This window comes from Colius striatus, chromosome 1, assembly GCF_028858725.1.
Source record: "Colius striatus isolate bColStr4 chromosome 1, bColStr4.1.hap1, whole genome shotgun sequence".
In the NCBI taxonomy this organism is placed as follows: domain Eukaryota; kingdom Metazoa; phylum Chordata; class Aves; order Coliiformes; family Coliidae; genus Colius; species Colius striatus.
Window position 1 is genome coordinate 137,487,317 of NC_084759.1, and position 24,118 is coordinate 137,511,434.

General features: G+C 38.0%; 1 protein-coding gene across 1 annotated transcript; it reads left to right on the forward strand.

Annotated features, from left to right (window-relative positions):
- LOC104560238 (solute carrier organic anion transporter family member 1C1) lies at nt 1–22,071 on the forward strand. The gene is made up of 15 exons (XM_061988846.1): nt 1–30; nt 1,961–2,106; nt 2,666–2,807; nt 2,918–3,050; nt 4,464–4,594; nt 4,814–4,960; nt 8,659–8,757; nt 10,931–11,167; nt 12,314–12,478; nt 13,861–14,056; nt 16,400–16,565; nt 17,976–18,157; nt 19,591–19,655; nt 20,813–20,930; nt 21,688–22,071. Exons 2-15 carry the CDS (start codon nt 1,996–1,998, stop codon nt 21,908–21,910), a joined length of 2,115 nt encoding a protein of 704 aa, XP_061844830.1. The 5' UTR covers nt 1–30; nt 1,961–1,995; the 3' UTR covers nt 21,911–22,071.
- Nucleotides 22,072–24,118: the final 2,047 nt, after the last annotated feature.

The following is a 24,118-nucleotide window of genomic DNA, read 5'->3' on the forward strand; positions in this document are numbered from 1 at the left end:
AGAAACAGCCTGACACCGCAGTGACACAAAGTAAGTTCTCTTTCTCTGCCTCTTGCTGTCTCTGCCCACCCTCTCTTCCTACTTCTGTTTGTTTGTTTGTTTGTTAGGTGCTAGTACAGTACCGACTAGGCTTTTTGTACACCTCAGTGTCACTAAACCTCAGATTATGTAAAATGCAAAAGTATATTTCTGCAAATTAAGTCTTTTTAAATGATAAGCACTGTGGACAATGGGATGTTTTATCCTTCAGCACAAAAGCTGTACATTAGCATTAATTCATTTTTAAAAGTTGTCATAAATTCAGTCTTGTATTGTTTTTCTCACTTCATTTAATTTTAAATACCACTAGTGTCAATGATTCACTGGTTTGCCAAAGTTCAAATTTTTATAGAGTGGTTATGGAAAATGTTATTGTTTCATTAGATATAAGAATTTATACAGTTTAATGTTTTCTGTAAGTTTAAGATAGATCATTACACTGACAGCATAACATTAAATATTGTGAAAACCATGTCACTGATTTATGTACTGTTTATTTAAGTCAGATGTTTCATAAAGTTAATCATCAGCAAAATACAAATCAATAAAGAATGTATTTGCATTACAGAACTCTGTCTTTCAAGTCTCATCCCATAAAGATTGGAATAAATCTGAATTCACCATACTTTAATTACTCATAACTTCTTTTTTTGCTATTTTTTGATTTGTGAGCTGTTGAAGATTTTCTAAGGAAGGTTAGGTCCCTTTAGAAATTTCATGTGTGGATCACTCAGAAATATAAATGTGTTTACTTTTCATAGTCACTTTTGGTGGATCCTACTGGAGAAAGATTTTAAACTAAAACCTACCAAATTTAAGTTAGACTGCTTATGAGGCTTTATATCTCTTTATTAGACATTAATACCTATTTGCAACCATTAAGAATAACTTTTGGAGGTCCATTGGGTTGCTAAGAGAGTGTTATTCTTTCTGATCATGTGTAGACATTTCTCAGAGAGTACAGGTTGCAACTGGGCATTTTGCTTGGGAGAACTGAACTTTCCAGAGGACCAGAGTGACCTTTGTGGATTACGCTGCCACAGACTTATTGCCCCTGGTGTCAAAATTGCTCTCAACACTTCAATAGCCTTCACTCGTGGAGCTAGCCTCTGGGGCCTGCAGGAGGGGAACACTAAGTTCTCAGAGGAATTACAGAATGGGATATTTAAGATCTTGGTGTCTTGGGGGTGAAATGTTACAGGGCAACTTCTTGATGTGTGTTCCTCTATATTCTTCTAATACGTGTACCAATGTATATCAGAGCTAACTGATATTGATACTGCTGCACCAGTTTTCCAACAGAAGCAGTTGACAATAGTTCTTGACTTGTTGTCATTCCAGTTCACTCTGTATTATTTGATTTCCCCATATCAGCTTGACCTACATCAACCAACGTAGCTGACTCTTTGTATCAGAGCCAATTTTAAAATGTAAAATTTTACCAATCTCATTAAAACAGCTACATTTATTGTCTGCCTTGGAGACAATATGGAAACTTATGGACTTAGAGATTTTGGGCCTGATTCTAAAAACAGTTATCCAATAAATAACATTACTCATAGGCACTGGAACAGGCTGCCTGGGGGGGTTTTGAGTGCCCTTTTCTAGAGGCATTCAAAACCCACCTGGATGAGTTCCTGTGTGACCTACTCTAGGTGATCCTGCTCTGGCGGAGGGGGTGGGGGGGGTGGACTATTCAAGAAGGTTATAAGTCCTTTAGAAAACAGGTTTCACAGAAAAGGTGTGCCAGTCCTTAACTCATTACAATTACATTCTCAATGCTCTTTAACATACTTCCTGAGAAAAGGTGTCAATGTGTAGACATCTCAAGGAGTGTCATATCACCTAGTATATCTGAAAAACATCGGAACCTTTATTCTTATGCAAATAATAGTTAATTATAGTGATATTTTCCAAACAGGAAGACCTACATATCAGATCTGGAAGAAGAAAATCATGGACAGGACAATCACTGCTGGCCAGCTTAAAGACAAGTCACTTTTCCAGGACAGAGATAGCAGCACAATTCCTACCAAGAGCGTGTGCCATAATTGTTCAAAGCTAAAGGTATGGAGAGGATCCCTCACCACATATTTTCTCCGGAATACTAAAAATGCCAATTTGAAGTTCTGTCAAAATTCTGTTACTTCTGAGTGACACTGTATAACTCTACAGGTGTAGGAAACAGCACTCTAGGTTGTGATTGCAAGCACACAGAAGTCAATAAATGTGTTCAGAAATTAAAAAGTGAGGCTATATTTTACTAAGGAATCATTTAGAGGTGTGCTGTAGTTGTAGTGGTAGTTGCTGCTACAGGAGAAGTAGGTGTAATAAGACATGCTTTAATAATAGTACCAGTAATGAACAACTTTATGCTGCAAGTTTTCCCTAAGGAAGGAGACAGCTAAAACAATATGTGGTAGGAAGGTAGAAGGTGCACACTGTCAATGCCAACTTTTTCTTTGCATTAGAAGAGGCTTTGGAGGCCAACCTGAAAGAGAAAATAAGATCTTCTGTTTAATGAAAACATAGCAAAGCATTTGATTTTCGTGTTTCTTGAGTAGATTGCTCAGGCATCAGCTGTCAAGAAAACATTGTTTCTTTGCAAATTATTTCCTTTCTTCAGGTATTTCTTGGAGCTCTAGCTTTTTCCTTTTTTGCCAAAGGATTTTCTGGAAGCTACATGAAGAGCATGTCTAGTCAAATTGAAAGGAGATTTGAAATCTCATCATCAATTGTTGGCATTATTGATGGCAGTTTTGAGATAGGTAAGTGTACTTCCTTTGAAAGTGGAATAATATTGGTTTTTAATACCATTTTTTCCCATTAAAAAAGTCTCCTTTTGTAATTTTACTGGTTCTGTCTCCTTTCTATGCAGGTAACTTATTGATAATGGTATTGGTAAGCTACCTTGGACCAAGAGTTCATCGACCAAAAGTAATTGCTATTGGATGTCTCATCATGTCCTTAGGAGCATTTTTGTCAGTGATGCCTCAGTTCCTAATGGGACGGTAAATATGGAGAGTTTTCACAATGTGTACTAATTGAACTTGACTATATAAAGTGCTTTATAATCATATACCTTAACACCTCAACAATAGTAGTTTCTTCCAGATGACATGAAGGTTTTAATAGGTGGAATTTTTAGTATTTACTTTCTGTTTTCCTCTCTGAAAGTCTACCTCTTTCTACCGGTAAGAGAGAAACCACATATTTCTACAGAACTTACGCATAATTAGAGATAAAGTGGGCTGACTTTTTCACCTGTGATAGATATGTATAGATGCAGGGTTATTAACCTGTTCTCTTCTTTCTTTTTAATACTTAAATGAACTGTAATGAGATCTTGATGGAAGAGGTTTCTTTCTCCGTAGTGACCATTCACACTAAGATCTATAAAATTATGAAGAATGTATCTATCTCCACTGAGCTAAGGTAGTGTTAAATATCTAAATACCCCCTCACATTTAAGCTTCAGTACATACTTAGTTGTCAGACCATACCTCTCCAATCCTTCAGCATCCTTACTAAATAGTAGTTGAAAATAAAACCCCGTGTCCCTTAAAAATTAAAATTTATTTGTGCATCTTATTTACTTCCAAGATCAATACCTGTGATAAGCAGGATATTGAGAGAATTTTATCTGGTGACCATGGTGTGTAAAGTGGCCACAGTCACTACTCTTCTTGGGAACCTGCACTGCAAAGTACAGCATAGGCCAGAAGCAGAGCTATGGAAACCTCTGATTTAACCCAAATCCACAGCCACGTTCTGAAGAGTACACATTCTCCATAATACTGAGCAAACCCAGGGGGCATGAGGCCCTCATTGTCATCCTTCACAGTATTAAAAGTTACTGCTTGATGGCACAGTCAGAGGGAATATCTGCTCTTCATTTATCTAACATAATTAACTCAAGCTGGCTTCAATTTACCTAGCAGATTTGCTGTAGTAGCTGGCTTCAAAACTATGTGTTTTGCAGCCTGTGTTAATCTCTTTATAGCTTGCTACTAGATCCTTAGCTAGCTACTATCGAACAAGCACGGAGATCTTTCTGTTACATGTCTGTCACAAGGGCAAGAAACCAGTGCCAATATGGAAAAGCAGCAGCTCTGTTACATGCAGACAGATCTGGAGGGACTCTGCCTTCATCCTTCAGTCTAAGGAGTGATCTCTTAAGCCCCAGAAGCAGCTTTTTTTGCTCTTCAACTTAACAAACTTTTGGGGTTAGAATGGTCAGAGCATCTTGAAGAGGGCATGAAGATACCTATCTTTCTTTAAAGTGAAAGCACTGGAAATGAATTGCACCTCCATTTTGTCTGCATGTAACAGGAATTAATATGTATGAACACAAGGCTCATGCACACTTTATCCAAAGCAGAGTCTTTCACATGTCAGGGGTATTTTACATAGTTCTTTTCCAGTTATAATTATGAAAGAATAACTGTTACTGTGGACAACTCCTCTACGAGTGTATCAGCTTGCTCCCCAGAATCCTCTGAGGGCGGTCCAGTCACAGATGCTACAGAAACACCCAGTGCGATGAAAAACTTTGGTAAGCGAAAGCTCTGATGCTGGGTTCCCCTTTTTCTGCTTTTCCCCATTTTATACACTTCATTTGACTGGAAAGCAGTAAACCCTGTCTTAGAAACCATGATGTATACGAACTCACCCTATAGTGATTGTAAGAAACCATTTATTATGTTATTTTTCTGTTGCAGTAAAGTGTGGTCAGAATCATGTTCACAGAAATTTAAATGTTTATGGCTTGCAGGATGTGAGAAAACAACAAATTCCTATCTGTGGCTTTTTGTGTTGGTGGGGAACCTTTTACGTGGAATTGGGGAAGCGCCAGTTATGCCACTGGGGGTTTCATATATTGATGATTTTTCTAAAGAAGAAAACTCAGCATTTTACATAGGTAATATGCAAATGAGTGATTTTTATGCTAAACATTCTTTTCTTTAACATTTCTGTAGCCAGGCAAATACTTACAAAAAGAGTTTACTATCTATCTGCTCTATTTTGGATAATTTTGATTCATACCAAGACAAAAAAGCAAAGCAAAATAGATCTCATGTTTATTTTCTGAGAATATTTCCCAGATGCTCCTTTTTCTTTCTCCAAGCATCTTCTGCTACACGTGGCAATTTTCTCTAAAGAAAAGAATAATCAAATTCTTGTTTCTCTAAAGTGAGAAGTCACATCTGTCTTATCTATCATATCATCCTCAGTACCACAGCTTCAGAAAATAAAATTCTTCTCAATCACTACTTGACAGATAAGAGAATGATCTTTAATATAAGGATCAGTAACGTAGTCACAGTAATGTAAACATGTTTTGGAAACTTTTACCTGACTTTTTGAATGTTACATGCAGCACACTTCCTGATGAAAGCTTTTTAAAGTCAGAGGAAACAACAAAACTCTTGCCAGGGTGTTGTAACAAATCCCTTCTAACTGGGACTTTGTTGTGATGGAAGATTGCTGATTGCCTAAGACAGAAAGACTTACACCCAAGCTAATAAATTTGTTGCCAAATGGATTTAATAGCATGGAGTGTTTGTGTGGTTGAGGGAGTTCAAAACTGCTGCCTGAAGTAAACTTGGTAAAGTTGAGCTGGTCATAAAGATAGTAAGTCACAGTTTGAAGAAGAGCTTATTGAATGATGCTACAGGATGAGGCCATTGCAAATGTCTTCATTTGTGAGTGAGGAGATACGCAGATTGAAGGAAACAGACACATTGTGAAGGGAACTGACAAAACCAAAGATTTTCCAAAATATTTGTAATCACATCTGAGCTTCTGATTAAAAGTATTCTTAAAAGTTCAGATGAAATTAATTCTTGTCAGAGTTTGGTCTGACAGAGGTTGTGATGGATTGGGGACTATTGTGTGAGATTAAAAATATATAGTAGATACAGATAATAGCATGGATTCAACCGAAATGAAGATTTCTTTGGGTCATGAAAGTGAAAGAATTTTATTTGCAGAATATTAAAATATTTCATTTTAACATTCTGAATAGCAATTTTCAGTCTTATTCCATTTTGATGGACTGATGTAATTTGCAAAAAAAGTTAATGTTGACTTAGTGTTTTCCGTAGAGCATGAATTTGTTTTCTTGACCAACTTAAATTTTTTTCTATATTTGATTTTTTTTGGTCAATTAACTGAATCAATTTTTAAATTAAAGTTATTATAAAATGCAAAGAAAATTGTCCCATAACAAAAATGATTAATTTTGACCATTGATCTTGTTATTTGACCCTGAGCAAGGAGTTTTATCTTCCTATCTCTCCTTTTTCTCCTACCCTTAGAATTTCTATTGAGTAAGAACAGAAGTTATTTTGAGATAGAGACAGCTTTTCTTATGTGTCAATAGAATATGTTATTAAGTGTCAATACAATGCACTAAAATGTTTTTTTGGAGGAGTTATAGTGCAAAAGATAACTAATGTCAATAAAACCAGAGTTGCCATGAGAAGGAAGGGAAAAGGAAAAATTAGCTTTTTTATTAAGCTGTCTAGAGAATCTAGTAAAGAGTGGTAGCTTTCCAGTAGAAGTCTGTGAGACAGGAAATGGATTTTTGTTTTCCAGGAAATTCTGTAGTTTTTGGACTGAACTTTACAGAACATTTTTAATTTATGTAGTACTAATTCAGGTTATCAATGTGGTCCTGTACATCATATAAGGTCCTGAAAAACTCTTCTGTGTAGGGTCAGTACTGAATGTACTGTAGGATATAATGATTTGACACTCAGTGTCTACATGCACTTGACATTTGTCAAGAGACAGGGACATCCGGATCTCAGTGTTTTGCTTTCCTGTGAGAGGGGCTTTAGTTGGAGTGACCTTTGAGGCCAGCCACTCTGATTAAGAAGTTATTTCTTAAATATGCCTCCATGCTAAGGATCTAATTTGTTCAGGTATTTTATGGTTTTCAGACATTTCTCTTCTATTTAAGTGCCTGTAGAAGTGTGGTCATTATACATATGAGTACTTGACCTGTGCTGATAATCTTTCAGTAGTCAATTATTTAAATGAATTTCTGATTTTCTTTGAAACTTAATGTTGACATGTTTAATTAAGAGCAGTAGCCATCAGACTTATCATGTAAGAGGAATAAGAGACAACTAAAGTTATTTAGTGAGGAGTACTTCCTTGAATTTCTCACCAAAGCAAAGCCTTTGAATAAATGAAATTTCATCACTGAGTTGAGCTCTATCGTGTGATCTTGTATCAATTGAATGCACGGCTTCAATAGAAATATTGCAAATATATGTTGTAAATTTTAATACCTGTTGCATGCTAAATTAGCCATCAATAAAAGGCCATGGTTGAGCTATGCCAATATGCATCAGCTGATTAACTGATAAGTCTGCATGATATATTATTTGTGGTTTAGCTTGTTTATAATTGCAAAGAATAAATATTACAAGAGAAACATGCAAAGAAAATATCACAGTGAATTTATTTGGTATTGGTTTATTACAATACAGGCATATTATCTTAATGAAGTTATTTTTGAATGGAAAGAGTATGCAAGTGAGATTTAATTTCAAAGATATACATATGCAAAGTTAATGCACAAATGCTTCTTAGCTTATCTGATTTATGGTTTATGGTATCTTAAAGAAACATCCTGCGTACAATATAAAAGGCCATAGATGTGAGTGCTTTGTTTTTTTCTGCTTATTTTAGAAATTTGCCACTGAGTATTTGAACTGCAGACGTGAGCTAGCATAATTCTGAGTAGTAAGTTCTGCTTTAGACTCTCTGATAAATAAGCATGAAGAGCTAATTCGTGGTTTCTAGTATCAAAGTCACATCTCTGTGAAAGTCAGTCACTTTGGAAGCACCAGAATTTAGTCTAAAAGGCCAGATTTTCAGATGAAGTAAAATAAGTGAATGAAGTGACAGCAATACGCAGTGTTGATACCATGATCCTTTGTAAGCACAGTGGAAATGAAAACGTCAGTGAGGCAAGTAGCAAAACTGAATGTTTCTTTTAAAGAGGTCATTGCTGGACTGCTCGATTTCTTAACATTCTTTAAAAGCTGCATTAATATTAAGACAACGCTGATTTGCTCATTCTGATGCTGAATGAATCATGAAAATTCTGTCTTATCTTTGGTCACACATATGCTAGAGATTCTATTATCTGATTTCCATGTGCATGCACTTTTATTGTTCCTGTCATGCTAACGTGACTCCAAACTGCAAATATCTGCCTCCTTATGTGCACATCATCAGATCATCTACACCTACTTAAAATTAAACTAGAGACCTGAACATATAGCACAGGGAAAACTCCTAACTTATACAATCACTGAAGCTGTAAATACAGTTGCAGGTAGACTTACTTTGCAACATTATTCTCTTCCAATTCCTACCAAGAGAGCAATCTTGCCAATGAAGTACATGTGGGGGTTCACATGAGACTGCAGTTTCTTCAGAAAAGCCCTGAGTGGATGAAGAAGCTTGCGTCCACATCAAAGCTAGTGGTGGTGTCAGCTTGTGACTTATATTCTTGCCGTTCTTTGCCCCTGAGAAGAAGGTGTGCTCGTCTGCACAGTGTTTTGCTCACTCTCCTGTGCTACCTCTGTTCTCTTACAGGCCTGGTGAGATCCTCGGGCATGTTTGGGCCAACCCTGGGCTTCCTGCTTGGATCTTACTGTGCAAGCCTCTGGGTTGACATTGGCATCGTGGATATCAGTAAGAGACCATGGGGTGGTGCATTAACTGAGAAGATGGTTGTATATATACTAACCTGCATGCCAAGAAGCTACTTCCTAGCATAATGCTCCAAAAAAGAGGCCTCTCTAGAGTGTTTTACCTACTCAAAAACTGATGGTTATGTTTTTTTTTACACCAAGCTACTTTTGATCATTTATCAGCAGTCCTGGCTAACCAGGGAGGTCTCAGTTGACTTAAAGGTAGCAAATGTGTCATGCATCAATAAGGGCTGTAAGGAAGATCCTGTGAATTACAGGCCTGTCAATCTGACCTCAGTGAAACAGATCATCTGGAGTGCCATCACAAGACAATCAGGTGATTAGGCTCAGTCAACATGGCTTTATGAAAGGCAGGTCTTACTTGACGTGCCTAATCTCATTCCATGACAAGGTGATTCACTTAGTAGATGACAGAAAGGCTGTGGATGTGGTCTACCTGGACTTTAGTAAAGTCTTTGACGCTGTTTCCCACAGCATCATCCTGGAGAAACTGGCTCCTCATGGTATTCTTTGGTACAGAGGTACTCTTTTTTGGGTGGAAAATTATCAGGAAGGCTAGGCCCAGAGAGCGGTGTTTAATGGAGTTAAATCTAGTAGGCAGCCAGACACCTGTGGTGTTCCCCAGGGCTCATTGTTGGATATTCTGTTTAACATCTTTATCAGTAATCTGGATGAGGAGCCCAAGTGCAATCTCAGTAGATTGCAGTTGACACCAAACTGGACAAGAGTGTTGATCTGCTGGAGATTAGGAAGGCTCTTCAGAGGGATCTGGACAGACTGGATTGATGGGCTGAGGCCAATTGTATGAGGTTCAACAAGGCCAAGTTCTAGGTACCGCACTTGGTTCACAACAATCCCACGCATTGCCTGGGGTAGAGTGGCTGGAAATCTGCCTGGAGGAAAAGGCTCAGGGAGGTGGGACAGCGGCGGGGAGATGTTGATTAACTGCCAACTGAATGAGCCAGCCGTGTGCCCAGGTAGGCAAGAAAGCCAATGGCATCTTGGCTTGTATAAAAAATGGATTAGCCATCAGGACTAGGGAAAGGATTGTCCCCTTGTACTTGGCACTGGTGAGGCAGCACCTTGAGTACTGTGTCCACTATTTTGACCCTCACTACAGGAAAGACACTGGTGTTTTGGAATGTGTCCAGAGATGGGCAACAAAGCTGGTGAAGGATCTAGAGAACAAGTCTTATGAGGAATATCTGAGGGAACCGGGGATGTTAAGCTTGGAGAAGAGGAGGCTGAGGGGAGATCTTATCTCTCTCTACAGCTTCCACAAAGTAGGTTATGCTGAGTTAGATGTTGGTCTCTTCTTTGAAATAACCTCAAGTTGTGCCAGGGGAGGTTTAAATTGGATATTGGAAAAAAAGTTCAAACAAAAGGGATATCAAGCATTGGAACAGGCTGCTAGGGAAATGATGAAGTCACCATCCCCGCCAATATTTAAAAGACCTGTAGATGTAGTGCTTAGGGACATAGTTTAGTAGTGGACTAGGTAGTGCTAGGTTAATGATTGAACTTGATGATCTTAAAGGTCTTCTCTAATCTAAAAAATTCTGTGACACTGTGGTTTTAATATCTGCTACTTTGTAGTGTGACTGGGATAGTCCTACCTCCACTGCAGAAAAATTTTGCATCTCTTTTTATGCCTGCGCTTGCTTGTTGCACAGCCAATAACAAATACGCAAATGAAAAGGTATCTCCACATTGAAGGAATAGTAAAGGCCTTTGCTCATGGATGCTTTCAACAGCTGAGAAAAATGATGTTCACTTAAAATGCATACAACATATACATATGAAAGCTAATTTCATTGTTCAAATCCCTTTTGAGTCTCTAATTCCAGGGAAAAATTGAGGAACTTCAAGGAAAAATTGTTCAGTTTGAGGATGGAAGAAGGAAAAGACAGTGAAGAGCCCTCTTGCTGTTATTCATTCCCATGGAATGTGCTGGAAGATTGTAGCAAGGAAATGCTACCATGGGTCTAAAAGGAGCCATCTATTTTTGACTTCATGGGACTGCATTTCAAGTCTTCATATGAAACATAAATAACCTTTGTTCTCATCTTTAAATAATATATATGAGAGTACATACAGTAAGTTTGATTGCTCTGCATATTTAATCTCTTTTACTGTCTTTCTCTTTTTTACAGATGCCATTAGCATAAATCCTAAGGATACTCGTTGGGTTGGTGCCTGGTGGCTTGGATTGCTTATCTGTGGAACAGTCAGCTTCATTGCCTCATTGCCTTTCTGGTTTTTGCCTTACTCCTTACCAAAAGAAGGAGAGAATGGAAACCTGAAGATTAGTCATTTGTCTGTTCCAGGAGATAGCTGTAAAATAGACTCCCCAGCTCAACCACAGTTCAAGTTCTCAGAGGCAGCAAAAGGTGAAAGATTATTGCCCAAATGTTTGCATGTGAATTCTCTCTGATGGGTTCATTCTGAGCTGAGCATGGACTTGCACAAGCCTCAACAAAATGCTTGTTTCTGCAGTGAAAATTATCGACAAAAATGCTCTTTTGAATTTTTAGTATTATAATTACATGCTAAGGGTATATTTCAGTCCTTTTCTTATGTGAGACAGCTGGAATAAACTCATGCTTTTGCTTTGCACCAGAGATTCTCAGTTCAACATGGTAGTTGTTGTCATATAATGTATTACAGATATAATCTTACAATTATGAAAGAAGAGGAAGGAAAACATCCCATCCCCCAGTAATAACCAATCCACAGCTGGCAGGTTCTTGTTTTACTGAGGACAGTATATGGAAGGGAAACATGGAGCTAAGTACTACGTTAGCTGTTGGAGGTGTTTCGCTGGGGTTATAACTCCTCTATATGAGCTCAGCGATACTAAATTAACCTCATATAGGTAATATCTGACCCAACTACCCATTGCCAGACTCCCCAAGGGTTTTTATGTACGTAGTCCCTCAGTGGCTATGGCAGGTGCATTTTGAACACTCACCTTTTAGGCAAGCGTGCCAACAGCCAGACTTCAGCATAAATGCAGGTTTTTTTGTCTTCAATGTAATTTCATCGATTTAGAGACATTAATCAAGAGTCTTGGGAAAGGGTCAAACCTTTTTCTGGGTAACATGCTCCCTTTCTCTGAATAACAGCCTCATGTAGGGCTCTAATGGTGTTTGTGAAGGCTCCTGCACCAAACTTTTTACTTCGTACATTATAGAGAATCTTCATGCTCCTCTAGGGACACTCTCTTGCGCAGGCATTGAGAATCAGAGTTGCAATCCTTAGTGCACTTGATATTCTGTGTCCTACACCAGATAATCTAGGACTTCTTATTCCTAGTTCAGCATCCACTGTACCATTCAGCATTGCTGCTCATGTAAGTCATATGTTGGCAATAAGGAAAACTTTCACTTAATCAAGCATATGTTTTGATAGGCAAAGAATTATAAACTGCAATACAGCCAATAATTAAATCAAGGCTAATTTTGTTATGTAAAGGATGTCAAAACAACTCTTCTCTGTGTTTAGTAGGGTGTACAGCATATACCTCTCCATTGCAGATTTCTTCCCAGCTCTGAAGAAGCTGTTTGGAAACCCAATTTTTGTGGTGTACATTTTCCTCACTATTCTGCAGTACAATTCTATTGTTGGGTTGATAACCTATGAGACAAAGTTTATGGAGCAACAATTTAATGTATCAGTGTCAAGAGCCATCTTTCTTATTGGTAGGTACCTGTCATTTTAAATTCCAGTGTCAATAAGAAAGCTTTTCTTTGTTACTTTGCCTTTCTTTTAGGTGGAACTTCTGTGAATGGTTTTGGTTAAAAAGAAGTATGTAGTGCTTTACTAACTTTCCTATTGTACTTTGAAAATAGATTTTAATTTTAGTGTTAGTTTTCTGAGTGTTCCTAATTTAGTGACCTAGACTATTATTTTCAGAGAATCAATCACAAAATAATTTTTTTTGGCTGAAATTATTTTCAAAGTGAGATTTGGGTTATAGATATGTCTGTTTTCATGAATAAAAAACACATGTAAACTGCAACTAAGTAACAACTAAAAGAAAAAACTCATATTTAATTTAGAAAATGTCTAATGAAATTTGTGATTTTCATTTTCAGAATAACATCTCAGTGTAAATGTTCTCCATTTTGATTACAAATAAAAATTTTATTAGCAATAAGAAACTGAAGTGTAAAATTTTGAGTAGCTTCATTCAGTTCAAATCTCTGTTTCTATTTGCCAGTTCCCTCAAAAATAAGTTCTTTGTAGTGATCTACAAGAAAAGAATGCTGAAATTATATTAATCTTACAGTGATTAATATACTGTCATAGCCTGGCAAGAAAACCAGAGTATTTGAGGTCATTGCTGAACTGATATTCCATTACTTTAACCTGAAGGCAGCCTGCTTTATTACAGATCAGGTACAAGCACGAGAAGAACTTTTTCCTGTCTTTTTTTTTTGAGTGCAGGGAAAGTTTTACAAAAACGACCCGTCCAAAAAACCGCAACCAACCGAAAAAAAAAAAACAAACCACCCTACACAGAGAAAGGCAAACTCCTCACAATAAAACTTGGTGAAAGCACGTGAGCATTAGGGCTGGCGTTTGTGAAAGGTTGAGTGGATTAATTCTAAATGCAAATCTTTCTGTGATTCACTCTCAGAGCAAAACTGAATCCATAACAAACCGCATACTGCTTCCTTTCATGTTTCATTCTGGAGATTTTTTTATAAATTTCAGAAAGTTTAATGTTTTAATTTGGATGGAGAAGTACTCATGAGCTAAGACATTAATCTAATTTACTCCAATTTCTAATAGGCACTTGTATAGGTTTTCTTGTATCACTATGCATACAAAGAATGATATAGTGGAAAGGTAGGGAAAAACGAGGAAATAAGCTTTTAAAATCCATAACATGACTTTAAAGAAGATGAGGAAGTAAGTAAAAATACTTAAAGGTATTAAAAGTTCTTAGAACCTCAAAGGATCAGACTGAAAAAAGTTAGTATCTGATATTTTGGAAACTACTAGAACCAGATTATTTGTTCTAAAAGTGTCAATGCAAGAGACAGTAGTTAACAGTTTCGTTACCTTCTATTTGCAGGTGTGGTACTTTTACCCGTCACAATCCTGGGGATGTTTCTAGGAGGCTTTCTGATCAAGAAACTAAAACTTCACATAACTGAAATGACAAAGTTTGCATGCATCACTTTTATAGGGGCGTATTTGTTAAGCCTCTTGTACTTCATGTGCAGCTGTGAAGTGCTCCAGGTGGCTGGTTTAACAGCGCCCTACTCTGGGTTTGTATTTTCTTGAGTTTAGGGTTTACGTTGGTTACGTCATTTGTCATGACTGCTTCCTGACTAGTGCAGAACATGGTGCACGTGCCTCTGTTCCTCAATTTTCACAATCTAATCTGGTCTTGTAATCTCACCTGGATTACAAACCTTCAACTCTAGGAAATGTTTTGATTTTAATTTGGATCAATGCTGAAATGTGGTTTCTCTGTTGATTTACTGTAACTATTGTTGCATCCTTTTGCATAAAAAATAGTGATATATATGTGTCCATTACAAAACAAAATAATTTTCATTGAAGCTGGCATGTATCAGGTCATCTGCTCATGTCAGTGTGGTTTCAGCTACAGTGAAGCTGCTGTGATTATATTACTGTAGTGCTCCCTTGGTGGTGATATACACAAGAAAATCATAGGTTTTGAGATAGACCCGTCAGGTTGAAATGATATCTGGTGTTGGGATATTCAGAATATCCTGATTTTGTTTTTCAAATCTAGTTTAAGCTGGACATCTCTTTTTCTAAATAGTTTATTGCTGGCTATTGAGAATATACCTCTGTATTCTGGCAAATCACTAATTAAGAGGAAATTTCTGACCAGAAACCAGAAATTTTATATTCTATTTAATAGCTTTACTTTAAAGCTGATGTCCTTCTACTGTGGAGGAAGTGAGATGTAAAAAGAGTGTTCAAAGTGGCTGCCCTGATGTACTGATGGCTTTTCCTCTAGAAAGGCCAATCATCTAGTTCAGTTCTTATCAACCTGAGCAGGCAGATACGAGTCTCCTTTTGTGTCTGGGACTGCTGACCTGCCTGCATCCACTTTCTCAGCTGTGAGGTAGGAAGTGGTCACATCAGGAGCATGTGCTGCTCAAACAGACGGTCCTCCTCCCTTACCAGGACCATGGTCATGCTTTCTCAAGAACATTTTACTGACTCTAGCAGCCTGACACAATTGCTTACTGTTTAAATTTAGTTCAGCTTGGTCCAAAAAAGTTTCAACGGATTTTAAAGGATTAAACTGAATCTAGCAGGGCTTGCTAGATTTTCAGTTCAGGCAGAAACTCAGTTCTGTGTTTTCTGAAACTGAGCCTATGTTCAGGGAAATATCTAAGTTGTCTTGGCAACCTGACACCCAGTTCAGCTTTGAAGTTAGTTAAAGACGTCAGATGTTTGTCCAGTGGAGATAACTGTGGTTGAGGGCAACATCTGATACTGTAGAGTGAATTGAAAATAAGCAGAATCATCCAGACAGTGAATACCGAAAGAGCAATTACAATTTCTCCAGGAGAACTGAGACTGGAGAATTTAATATGTGCTGGGATTGTTCTGGTTAAGCAAGTCTTGTACTGTTTCATCAGTTTAACGATTTGTTGTTTAAAGATAAGCAGCAGCCTACCAAGGGCTAAACTCCTCAGCTATTTTCCTTTCGAAAAGACTAAAAGAGAAATGTAGCCCTCTTGAGGCCTATTTTGGATTGAAGAGTAGAGAGGAGTAAGAGGCAAATTTGGAACACTTTTTCCTTTATATCGTGAGTCACTTCAAGGTGGGACTGATTTGTAGATGGTGGACTCCTAACACTTTCTGAAAATTGAGCCCAGATAACCACGGCCTCAGAGTCACTGTCCACTTTTAAAATTTTCAGTAATAGCTGCCACCTGCTTAGTTTGAGTCACTGGGGCCTGAGTCTGAAGTTTCTTACACAAATGTTGTAAAAGGTGGAAGCTATGAAAGTCTGTGATAGTATACAACAAGAAATTACATCTGATAAGAAATGGGCCACAAGTCTGTCCCAGGTGCAGGGCTGATGCTGTCAGAGCTGAGACAGAAGCAGCACTTCTCATTCAGACTCATGAAACTTTCATTACCACTAACTGGCTCTGATACAGTGAAAAATGTCAAGGACAGCTTCCTGCTGTAGTTTTACATAGTTTTATAACACTACTTCCAGCACCCAGATATGGTATGATATCTACTGCCAAAGAAAGCATGGCCAGTCTACAGGTGCTAAGAGATTCTAGGTATGATTTTCTTTTTCTGGAGTTGAGCTTTCAAATGAAAAAATGATACCATATATTCACTTCCAGCCAAGAACACCAGGTTTGTGAGTTACGTGCCGTTTCAACAGCAATCCATTAAAAATGTTAACGCTTGATGAAAAACCTCAAGACAGTTTTGGTTTAGTTGAAATTGGCTTAGTCTCCATATCACAACTTCTTAGTCTGTTGGATGGTAGCAGATATTTTCCATGTTTATTCTGCACATTTTTTCCTGTCTACTCTCTGATAACTTGCTTGACTTTATAATTCAACCAAATAATTCTTTTATTTGCTTCTGTTTTCCTCTAGATTAAAACATCTTTCCTCCCTCAAAATCAGCTTCATGGACAGTTGCAATGATGACTGTGGCTGCAAGCTGGATCAGTGGGACCCTGTATGTGGAGACAATGGAATCACTTACATGACAGCCTGCTTTGCAGGATGTAAATCATCAAGCGGGACGGGAAAGAATATGGTAAATATATAGCTGGATAGATGACTTTCACTATAGTTAGATTTCTCCATCACTTTTTTCTCTCATTCACTTTTTGGCTTTGTGAATAAGGAATCCTGTAGACCCAAATGTCCATTCTGTATGATTTAACCTTGTAGAAACTGAGTACAATGTTGCAGGGGTGTTTTTTAAAAGAATTGGGGTGAGATAAATCGAAACCACAGGGTCTTGACTTACAGTTCTTTAATGATTTTATTTAAATATTTAAAAATGTATTTTCTTTTCCCCATTATGATGATAAATTTGGCTTTAAGTTTCTCAGTAGATCTCTTACTATGTTGCTACAACACAAATAAGAGAAGTTTTTTTAGAAGACCCTTACTAGTATAGTTGTGATACTAGCAATATCCCATGGTAGCAACTCATGTGCAGCAGACCTGTATAAAATTGCGAGTGATATTTCCACAAGCTATTGCAGATGACTCTGGAATTCCCTAATTTTCTGAGCTGCCATAGCTCAGGAAAGCAAGTTATAAGTCAAAATTGTTGTCCTGGTTTTGATTAGGATAGAGTTAATTTTCTTCCTGGTATCTGGTACAGGGCTATGTTTTGTACTTGTGCTGAGAACAGTGTTGATAACATGGGGATGTTTTGGTTATTGCCCAGCAGTGCTTGCACAGTGTCAAGGCCTTTCCTGCTTCTTCCCCTGTCCTGCCAGTGAATGGGACTGGGGTACACAAGAAGTTGGGAAAGAAAATGGCCAGGACAACCACCCACAACTAGCCAAAGGCTATTCCATACCACAGAACTGCCTAGTGTATAAACTGGGGGGAGCTGGCCCCTAGGAGTGGAATTATCTTCATGTAACAATACTGAAAAAGACAATCAACTCTTTCTGGCTTATATCCATATGTCACAGCAATATTCTCTCACTTTCCTTCAGGAAAATTGGCTTTCAAACCCATGTCTCCTGCTGACTTTAAAGGCTATGAAGCAGCTCACTGTCAATCCAATGCCAAATACTGTTTTAGAGACATAACAATAGATACACATGATTGTATTGTTGGGTTCACTTTTGTATTTTTATGGTTACTCACGTACTTCATAGGATGCCTGAGCAGAATGGCTGAATAACAGTTTGTGTCTGAATTTTATAGCATTGACCCATTTTAAGCACACACAGAGCACTTTCTGTCCTAGTAATGGCATGGCTGAAACTAGAGTCACAGTTGTTTTGTGTCTCTGGAGTAGCTCAGGGTAGCTGGAGCATACCAATGAACTTGGCCATCAATCTGCAAAGATGATTAGGGAGGTTTTTTTTCAGTGTAAACAACAGCTTGCCTGTTACATGGAGTGAAAAATCTAGCTACAAAAATTGTTTTGTGTCGCTGCATTCTGATTATATAAATCCTTCTCATCTTCTCCTTTCAGGTGTTTCACAATTGCAGCTGTGTGGAAGGGCAAGGGCATGGACTTGGCAACTCCTCTGCAGTTTTGGGACAGTGCCAAAGAGAAAGCTGTACCAAAGCATTTCCCTATTTTTTAGCATTACAGACTGCATGTGCATTTATTTTAGCCTTAGGAGGCACTCCTACATACATGATTATGTTTAGGTGAAATACTTTACCTTATCTTGACCATAAACTTTGGGGAAAGAGAAACAGAGTATTGTATCTACTATGTAATTCCTATTGTGAGGAATGGCATGCTAGTCAAATTGAGGCTCCAAGCCTTAGCCTCTACCCTGAAACCCATCTCTGTTCAGAGGCACAGCAAAATACCTACCCACCAAATTAATTACAAGGCTGAGTTGATTAATTTAAGGCTGAGTAGTTACTTTGGTGATGAAATGAGTGGGCTTAATGCTGATTGTGAACACTGGTTTCCACTTCCAGTGACAGGGATGCGTTTAACACAGCAGTGACCTTGAAAGAAGATATGATGCTAAGCCATATCCAAGTGACTGTGCTGTTTACATTAGTCAGGAGAAAAACATTCACCTTTACTAAACCCTGATGCCTCAGAATGTTTTCTGTGTTGTAAGAAGTCTGATATTGTCATTTTTTGTCAAGACAGAGCTATGTCTATAGCAATCATTAAAAAAAATGTTATTCCTTCAGTTATAAAGCAGCAGTAAAGACAACGTTCTGTGCCTTTCACATGGAAGTTTCTTACCACTCATGCTCATGGGTGAATCACAATTTTCAGTAGTCAGTGTGCATGACTAGATAACTCTTTTTGCTAAGCCACTGATTCTTCTGCGATGTTTTTAAGTGCAACTGTTTCTAAGTGCAGCTGGGTTATGGACAAGGCTAACGTTGCTGGGCAAAGTTTTTGGAATTTTTGTGAAAAATGAGATGCCTTTCATGTTAATACTCAAAAGACAACATTCTGATGTACAAACTCCAGTTGAGGAAACAGGCTAGTTATAGCAAATCTCCCTTCTGCCCCTGTGCCAGCTCAGTACTCCCTTCTGCTTTATGTGAATTCTTCCAGTTCATCTGATGGACTCAGGCTGTTTCTCCACTGGTAGGAATGAGGTGCTTTTGTAGCCAGGTAACTCACATTCACCTTCTCCCTAAAATGCTAAAGGCAGTGGTGGATTTTACTTGCATGTAGCTAGCAAGAACTGCACACACTTGTTGCCCCTGTTCACCGCTGCACAATGTAGCCCCTTCTAAAGTAAGGCAGCTTCTTGGAGCTTAATTTATGGACTTGAACTGCCTATCTTTAGTTGGTTCACTTTAATTTGCCTGTGCTTTCTTTTCTGAAAGTCTTTACAATCTGTTCTCCTTGGGTTCAAGATGAATTTTGGTAGATTCTCCCATTTATTTCAACAAGAGTTCATCTGTGTGAAATCAGTAGAAAGAGGCTCTACATCTGAACTTTAACTTTGGAGAATGTTTTCAATTAGGATTTGAGTGACTTATGCTAGATAAGCCCCAATAGTCTTGTGATCGGGTATGTGAAGTAGTTCACAGGATGGCTATAACTATGTTATTGTATTGTTCCCCAAAACAATGTATTGTTTTTGTTTCTTTTCCAGATCTGTTTCACCGGACCTGAAATCCTTTGCTGTCGGGATTGAAACATTAGGTGGCAGAGTACTGGGTAAAACTTCATTTCTTTGTGGGATTCAAGTAGGTAGTCAAAGAGACAGACCAAATCTAGCCAGTGCAAAGCCTCTGCTCAAGATCAGTACAAAAGAAATTTTCCAAAATTTTTTCTCTTTGGTAAAGAGACTGTGCATTTAAAAATGTTTGGAGGAGCTTGCTACATGTTTCCTGATATGTAAATATTTATTATTACTATTATGTCTTCAGAATTTTTTCTATGCAGCAAAAGAAGCAGGCAAAAGAAGGGAATTCCATAGTAATTTTGAAGTTTTATTGATTCATGGACACAAATACCTGAGCTTGATCAGTCTGGATACCCTTAGCATTTGTACTTCCTTTTGCTGACTCTGTTTCACTCAGAGCTACCACATACTACTCCTATTATTTTCTTTATTGTGTTTATCTGCAATAAATAGTCATTTAAGTCTTTGGCTATGTAGTCATCCATGCCTCTAGCAAACCTTGCCTTATCTTCATTTGACTGCTGATTTTTGAAATCTTCCCCACACAGACAAGCCCAAGCAGTCATTTGGATCTGTCTCTTAATCTCCATATTGTGTCTGAATGTTGCAGAGAATCAGTCTTGTGCCTTTATGAAATAATTCTCTTCACAAAACAGCGCATTACTACTGAAACAGCCTACTGATTCTGTGAAAGCATTGTGACTGTCTAAAAGGAATTCTTTTACTACATAATAGACATTACCTGGTTGGCTTTGAGGAAGCTCTTAATTTCAGCCTTTTGCACTCAGCTGACAATTTTTAATGGCAAACTGTTCTGTCATACCTGAACAGATACATTGGTATACATAAGTATTAGCATGTTATGGCATGTAATTTCATATTGGGAACTGAAATAGAAATGTTGGTTATATTATTTCTTTAAACAAAAGAAGTTATAATTCTAACAAAATGCCATTACAGTAGAATTGCTAACATTTCCCTTGCTAAATAGAATAATGCTATAATCTGCCACCCTTTCAACTCCGCTTAGACATTTGCTTAAATATTTTCACAAATCTTGGAATCTAAAAGCTGGAGCTGGATATTTAGTCCTATTTTATGCAGAAACCTTGAGATTCATTTCTTTATTGTGACATTAAATGCAGAGAACTTCATGTCTGAGATCATGTAATAAGAATTTTCTTTGCAGGAGGACTTCCAGCCCCTATTTATTTTGGTGCCTTGATAGATAAGACATGCTTGAAATGGGGGACAAAAAGCTGTGGGGGTTCTGGATCTTGCCGAGTATATGACACAAAAGCATTCAGGTGAGCTGTAGTCTTCAGTAAGGGGTTGGGAATTTGGATTCTGAGACAGCTTTGGACACCAAGGACCAAGGTATACTTTGCCTGATTAGGATATTTAAAGTACCAAATCTCCTTATTTTGACTAGGCCTTAATATATCAAATAAGCCAAATAGATTTGATTCAGTCTGGCAGATGATGTTGCAATACGCTGCCTTCCATTGCTGGAAGTTGTTTCTTTGTGAAAACCTTAGTTAGTGCACTGGGTGGCTGCGATGCTTTGGCTTTGTGGGAGACTGAACAACCATGGAGTAAGCGTAGCACTGAAAGTGTACTTCCTCATCCCTCACTTCTCTGCCTTGCAATGTGTAAGACATCTCACAAAATCCACTTGGAAAGGAGATCCAAATAACTGACGGTGCATGGAGACCTGTGTCCAGGGGTGCCAAGTGTTGCCAGTAAGGAAGTGGGGAAGGCTGGGACAATAGGCAAAATGCCTGTCTGGTGCAACTCCTCCTGTCCCAGCCCTAAAATATAGTATGCTGAATGGAAGCACTCTTCAGACATCAGACATTTCTGCTAGGGGTATATTACCTGATTAGAACCTGCCCAGGGATAAATAGAATGAGATTGTTTTCTGTCTTTGATTTCTCAAAATGTGGAGCAATACCTGTCTGAGGATAGATGGATTTGCCAAAGTATATTTATATTTTACTCTGCCACTCAGAATTAGCAAGCTTTATTAAAACAAACATATTTTGTTCCTTTTTTTTTCCTTAGGAATGTCTACCTTGGCCTCATTGCAGGACTACGAGCAGGATGCTTCCTCTTGTACATAGTGCTCTCTGTTTTAATAATGAAACGCTTCAAACCAGATGGCAAAGAGACAACAGATATTAAAAATACAGACAGATCAACCAGCAAAGAACCAGATGTTGCTAACAAAAAGGAAATTCTTCCTTGTGCAAGAATCTCAGAGGAGAGTGAGGAAACTCGTATGTAAAAAACACATAAAGTCTTTTCATAATTTTGCCTATGCTTCAGTTTTTCTAAGAACAGGATTCTAATTACTGACTTCAACAGCTAGTTTACATTTTGGGGTTCAAAAAAATACTTTTGAAACATTAACTTTTAATTTACTTTACCCTATCCTCTTCATCTCCTCGTCTGAAGAAATGGGGAAAATGGTGTTCAGAATTTTGGGGAACTCTCCCATCCTCTTGCTTTCAGTCTCTTTCTAGAGCTAGAAAGGACTAGCCAAAATTTTTCAGGTGTCATAAATTTGATTATGATTGAAGAATGAAAAAGTGAAAAATGAAAAAGAAGAAATCCACAACAAGCTGCTTCACCATTTTTCACTGACTTTAAGACCTCTTGCTCTGTATTTAGTCCTACAGTTCTCAGTGGCCAGTCAAGTTACACTCACCCAGTTGCTCTGACAGCCATTGCTGTGTGATTCATGACCGGAGCTTTTTGTTACAGACTGGGTCCCATGCTCAATTGAGAGCCCCATGGCCATCAGTGAGCACTTTCTGAACAAGAACTGCACAATGACTCTGAGGTTTGACTTGAACACATTAAATGATCAAAATGGATTTCAAATAAAAGAAAGTGTGTTAATTTTGCAGCACATCTCAGTATTGGGTTTGAGTAAAATTACTCTGAACTGATGCAATAAAGTGATGGGTATTTAAGTTTCTTTGACTTTTGTATGTGTGTCATTTTCACCCTAATAACCACTGCATTTAAATCACATGTGTATAGATTTCCTTTCTTGTTTAAGGAAACTCCATTCAGCCTTGAAATAACAGTGCTAAAAGCTTGCAAATTTGAAGCTTTTCATTAAGAGCCTGGTCCAGAGAGAATCTTTAATAAAAGATGCTTCCAAGAGTCATTACTGGGAAAAAAAAATCTTGAAAAATACTTGATGTGTGATATTTCATTGATATTCCTCATGATGTAGCTTCATAATGTGAGCAAATATGCCTAGGAAGATCACTGCAGGTTTTGTCTCCATCATCACAGCCATTTTGCTTTCTTTTCTGTAGGGTATCTTTGCTTCTTGTAGTCCTGAGCAAAGGCCTAAAACTAGGAACTAAATTTTGTTTCCTTGGGACATGGAAGAGGCTAATATAAAGAAAATCTACCATCCTTTATCTAGAAAGATTAAGGTCCTAAAGAGAGAGACTCTCTGTATTAAATGATCTGACTTTTTTTTCTACCATCTGCCTCATATAAGTGAAAGAACAGGAATGAAAAAAGGTTTGATGCAGTACTCTCTGAAAACTAGTTCTTCATATTCTGGCCTTGGGAATGGAATTGTTTGTATTTTATTACTTAAAGAAAATGATCAGCACATTTAGACATTGTCTTTTACAATCACGACTCTGATTGCAAACTGCCAGCAGTTATGGGTAAGCACCAAGTGTCCTAAGAGAACTGGAATTAAAGTTTACCTCTCCCTCTGTCATCATGAGACTGCATCTGTAATATTGTGTCCAGTTCTGGGCCTTTCAGTTCAAGGAGTTCAAGGGAGCTACTGGATAGAGTTCAGCATAGGACCACCAAGATGATGAAGGGAGTGGAGCATCTCCCTTATGATGAAAGACTGAGAGAGCTGAGGCTCTTTAGCCTGGAGAAGAGGAGACTGAGGAGTGACCTCATTAATGTTTACAATTATGTAAAGGATGGGTGTCAGGAGGATGGAGCCAGGCTGTTCTCAGTGATGGCCAATGACAAGTGGCAATGGGTACAAATTGGAACATAAGAGATTCCAAAGAAAGATAAGGAAAAACTTCTTTTCTGTGAGAGTGACAGAGTACTGTAATGAGCTTCCCAGATAGGTTGTGGAGTCTCCTTCTCTAGGGACATTCAAAATCCACCTGGATGAATTCCTGTGTGACCTGCTCTAGGTGGCCCTGCTCTGGCAGGGGAGTTAGACTAGATGAGGTCCCTTCCAACCCTTAAGATTCTGTGATTCTGTGAAAGCTTCTGTAACACAGATAATATCAATGTTACACCCAGGTCTACAAATAATTCCAGAAAAATCCAAGTTCCAGAAACCCCAGGAATTTTACACAGATGAAATAATGGTGTGTCTTTCTCCTTCTGTAGATGGTATCTTTACTTTGGATAAATATATTGGCAGTTCTAGAAACACTCCTGCTCTACACTGAAGATACAGACTCAGTCAGTGACTCATGCTAACATC

What these genes read in the sequence shown, in the direction of transcription:
- LOC104560238 (XM_061988846.1), top strand. Translation starts at nt 1,996, where the DNA reads ATGGACAGGACAATCACTGCTGGCCAGCTTAAAGACAAGTCACTTTTC. An exon ending in TGATGGCAGTTTTGAGATAG is followed by an intron (nt 2,808 to 2,917) that starts GTAAGTGTACTT and finishes CTTTCTATGCAG; the next exon opens with GTAACTTATTGATAATGGTA. An exon ending in CCTCAGTTCCTAATGGGACG is followed by an intron (nt 3,051 to 4,463) that starts GTAAATATGGAG and finishes GTTCTTTTCCAG; the next exon opens with TTATAATTATGAAAGAATAA.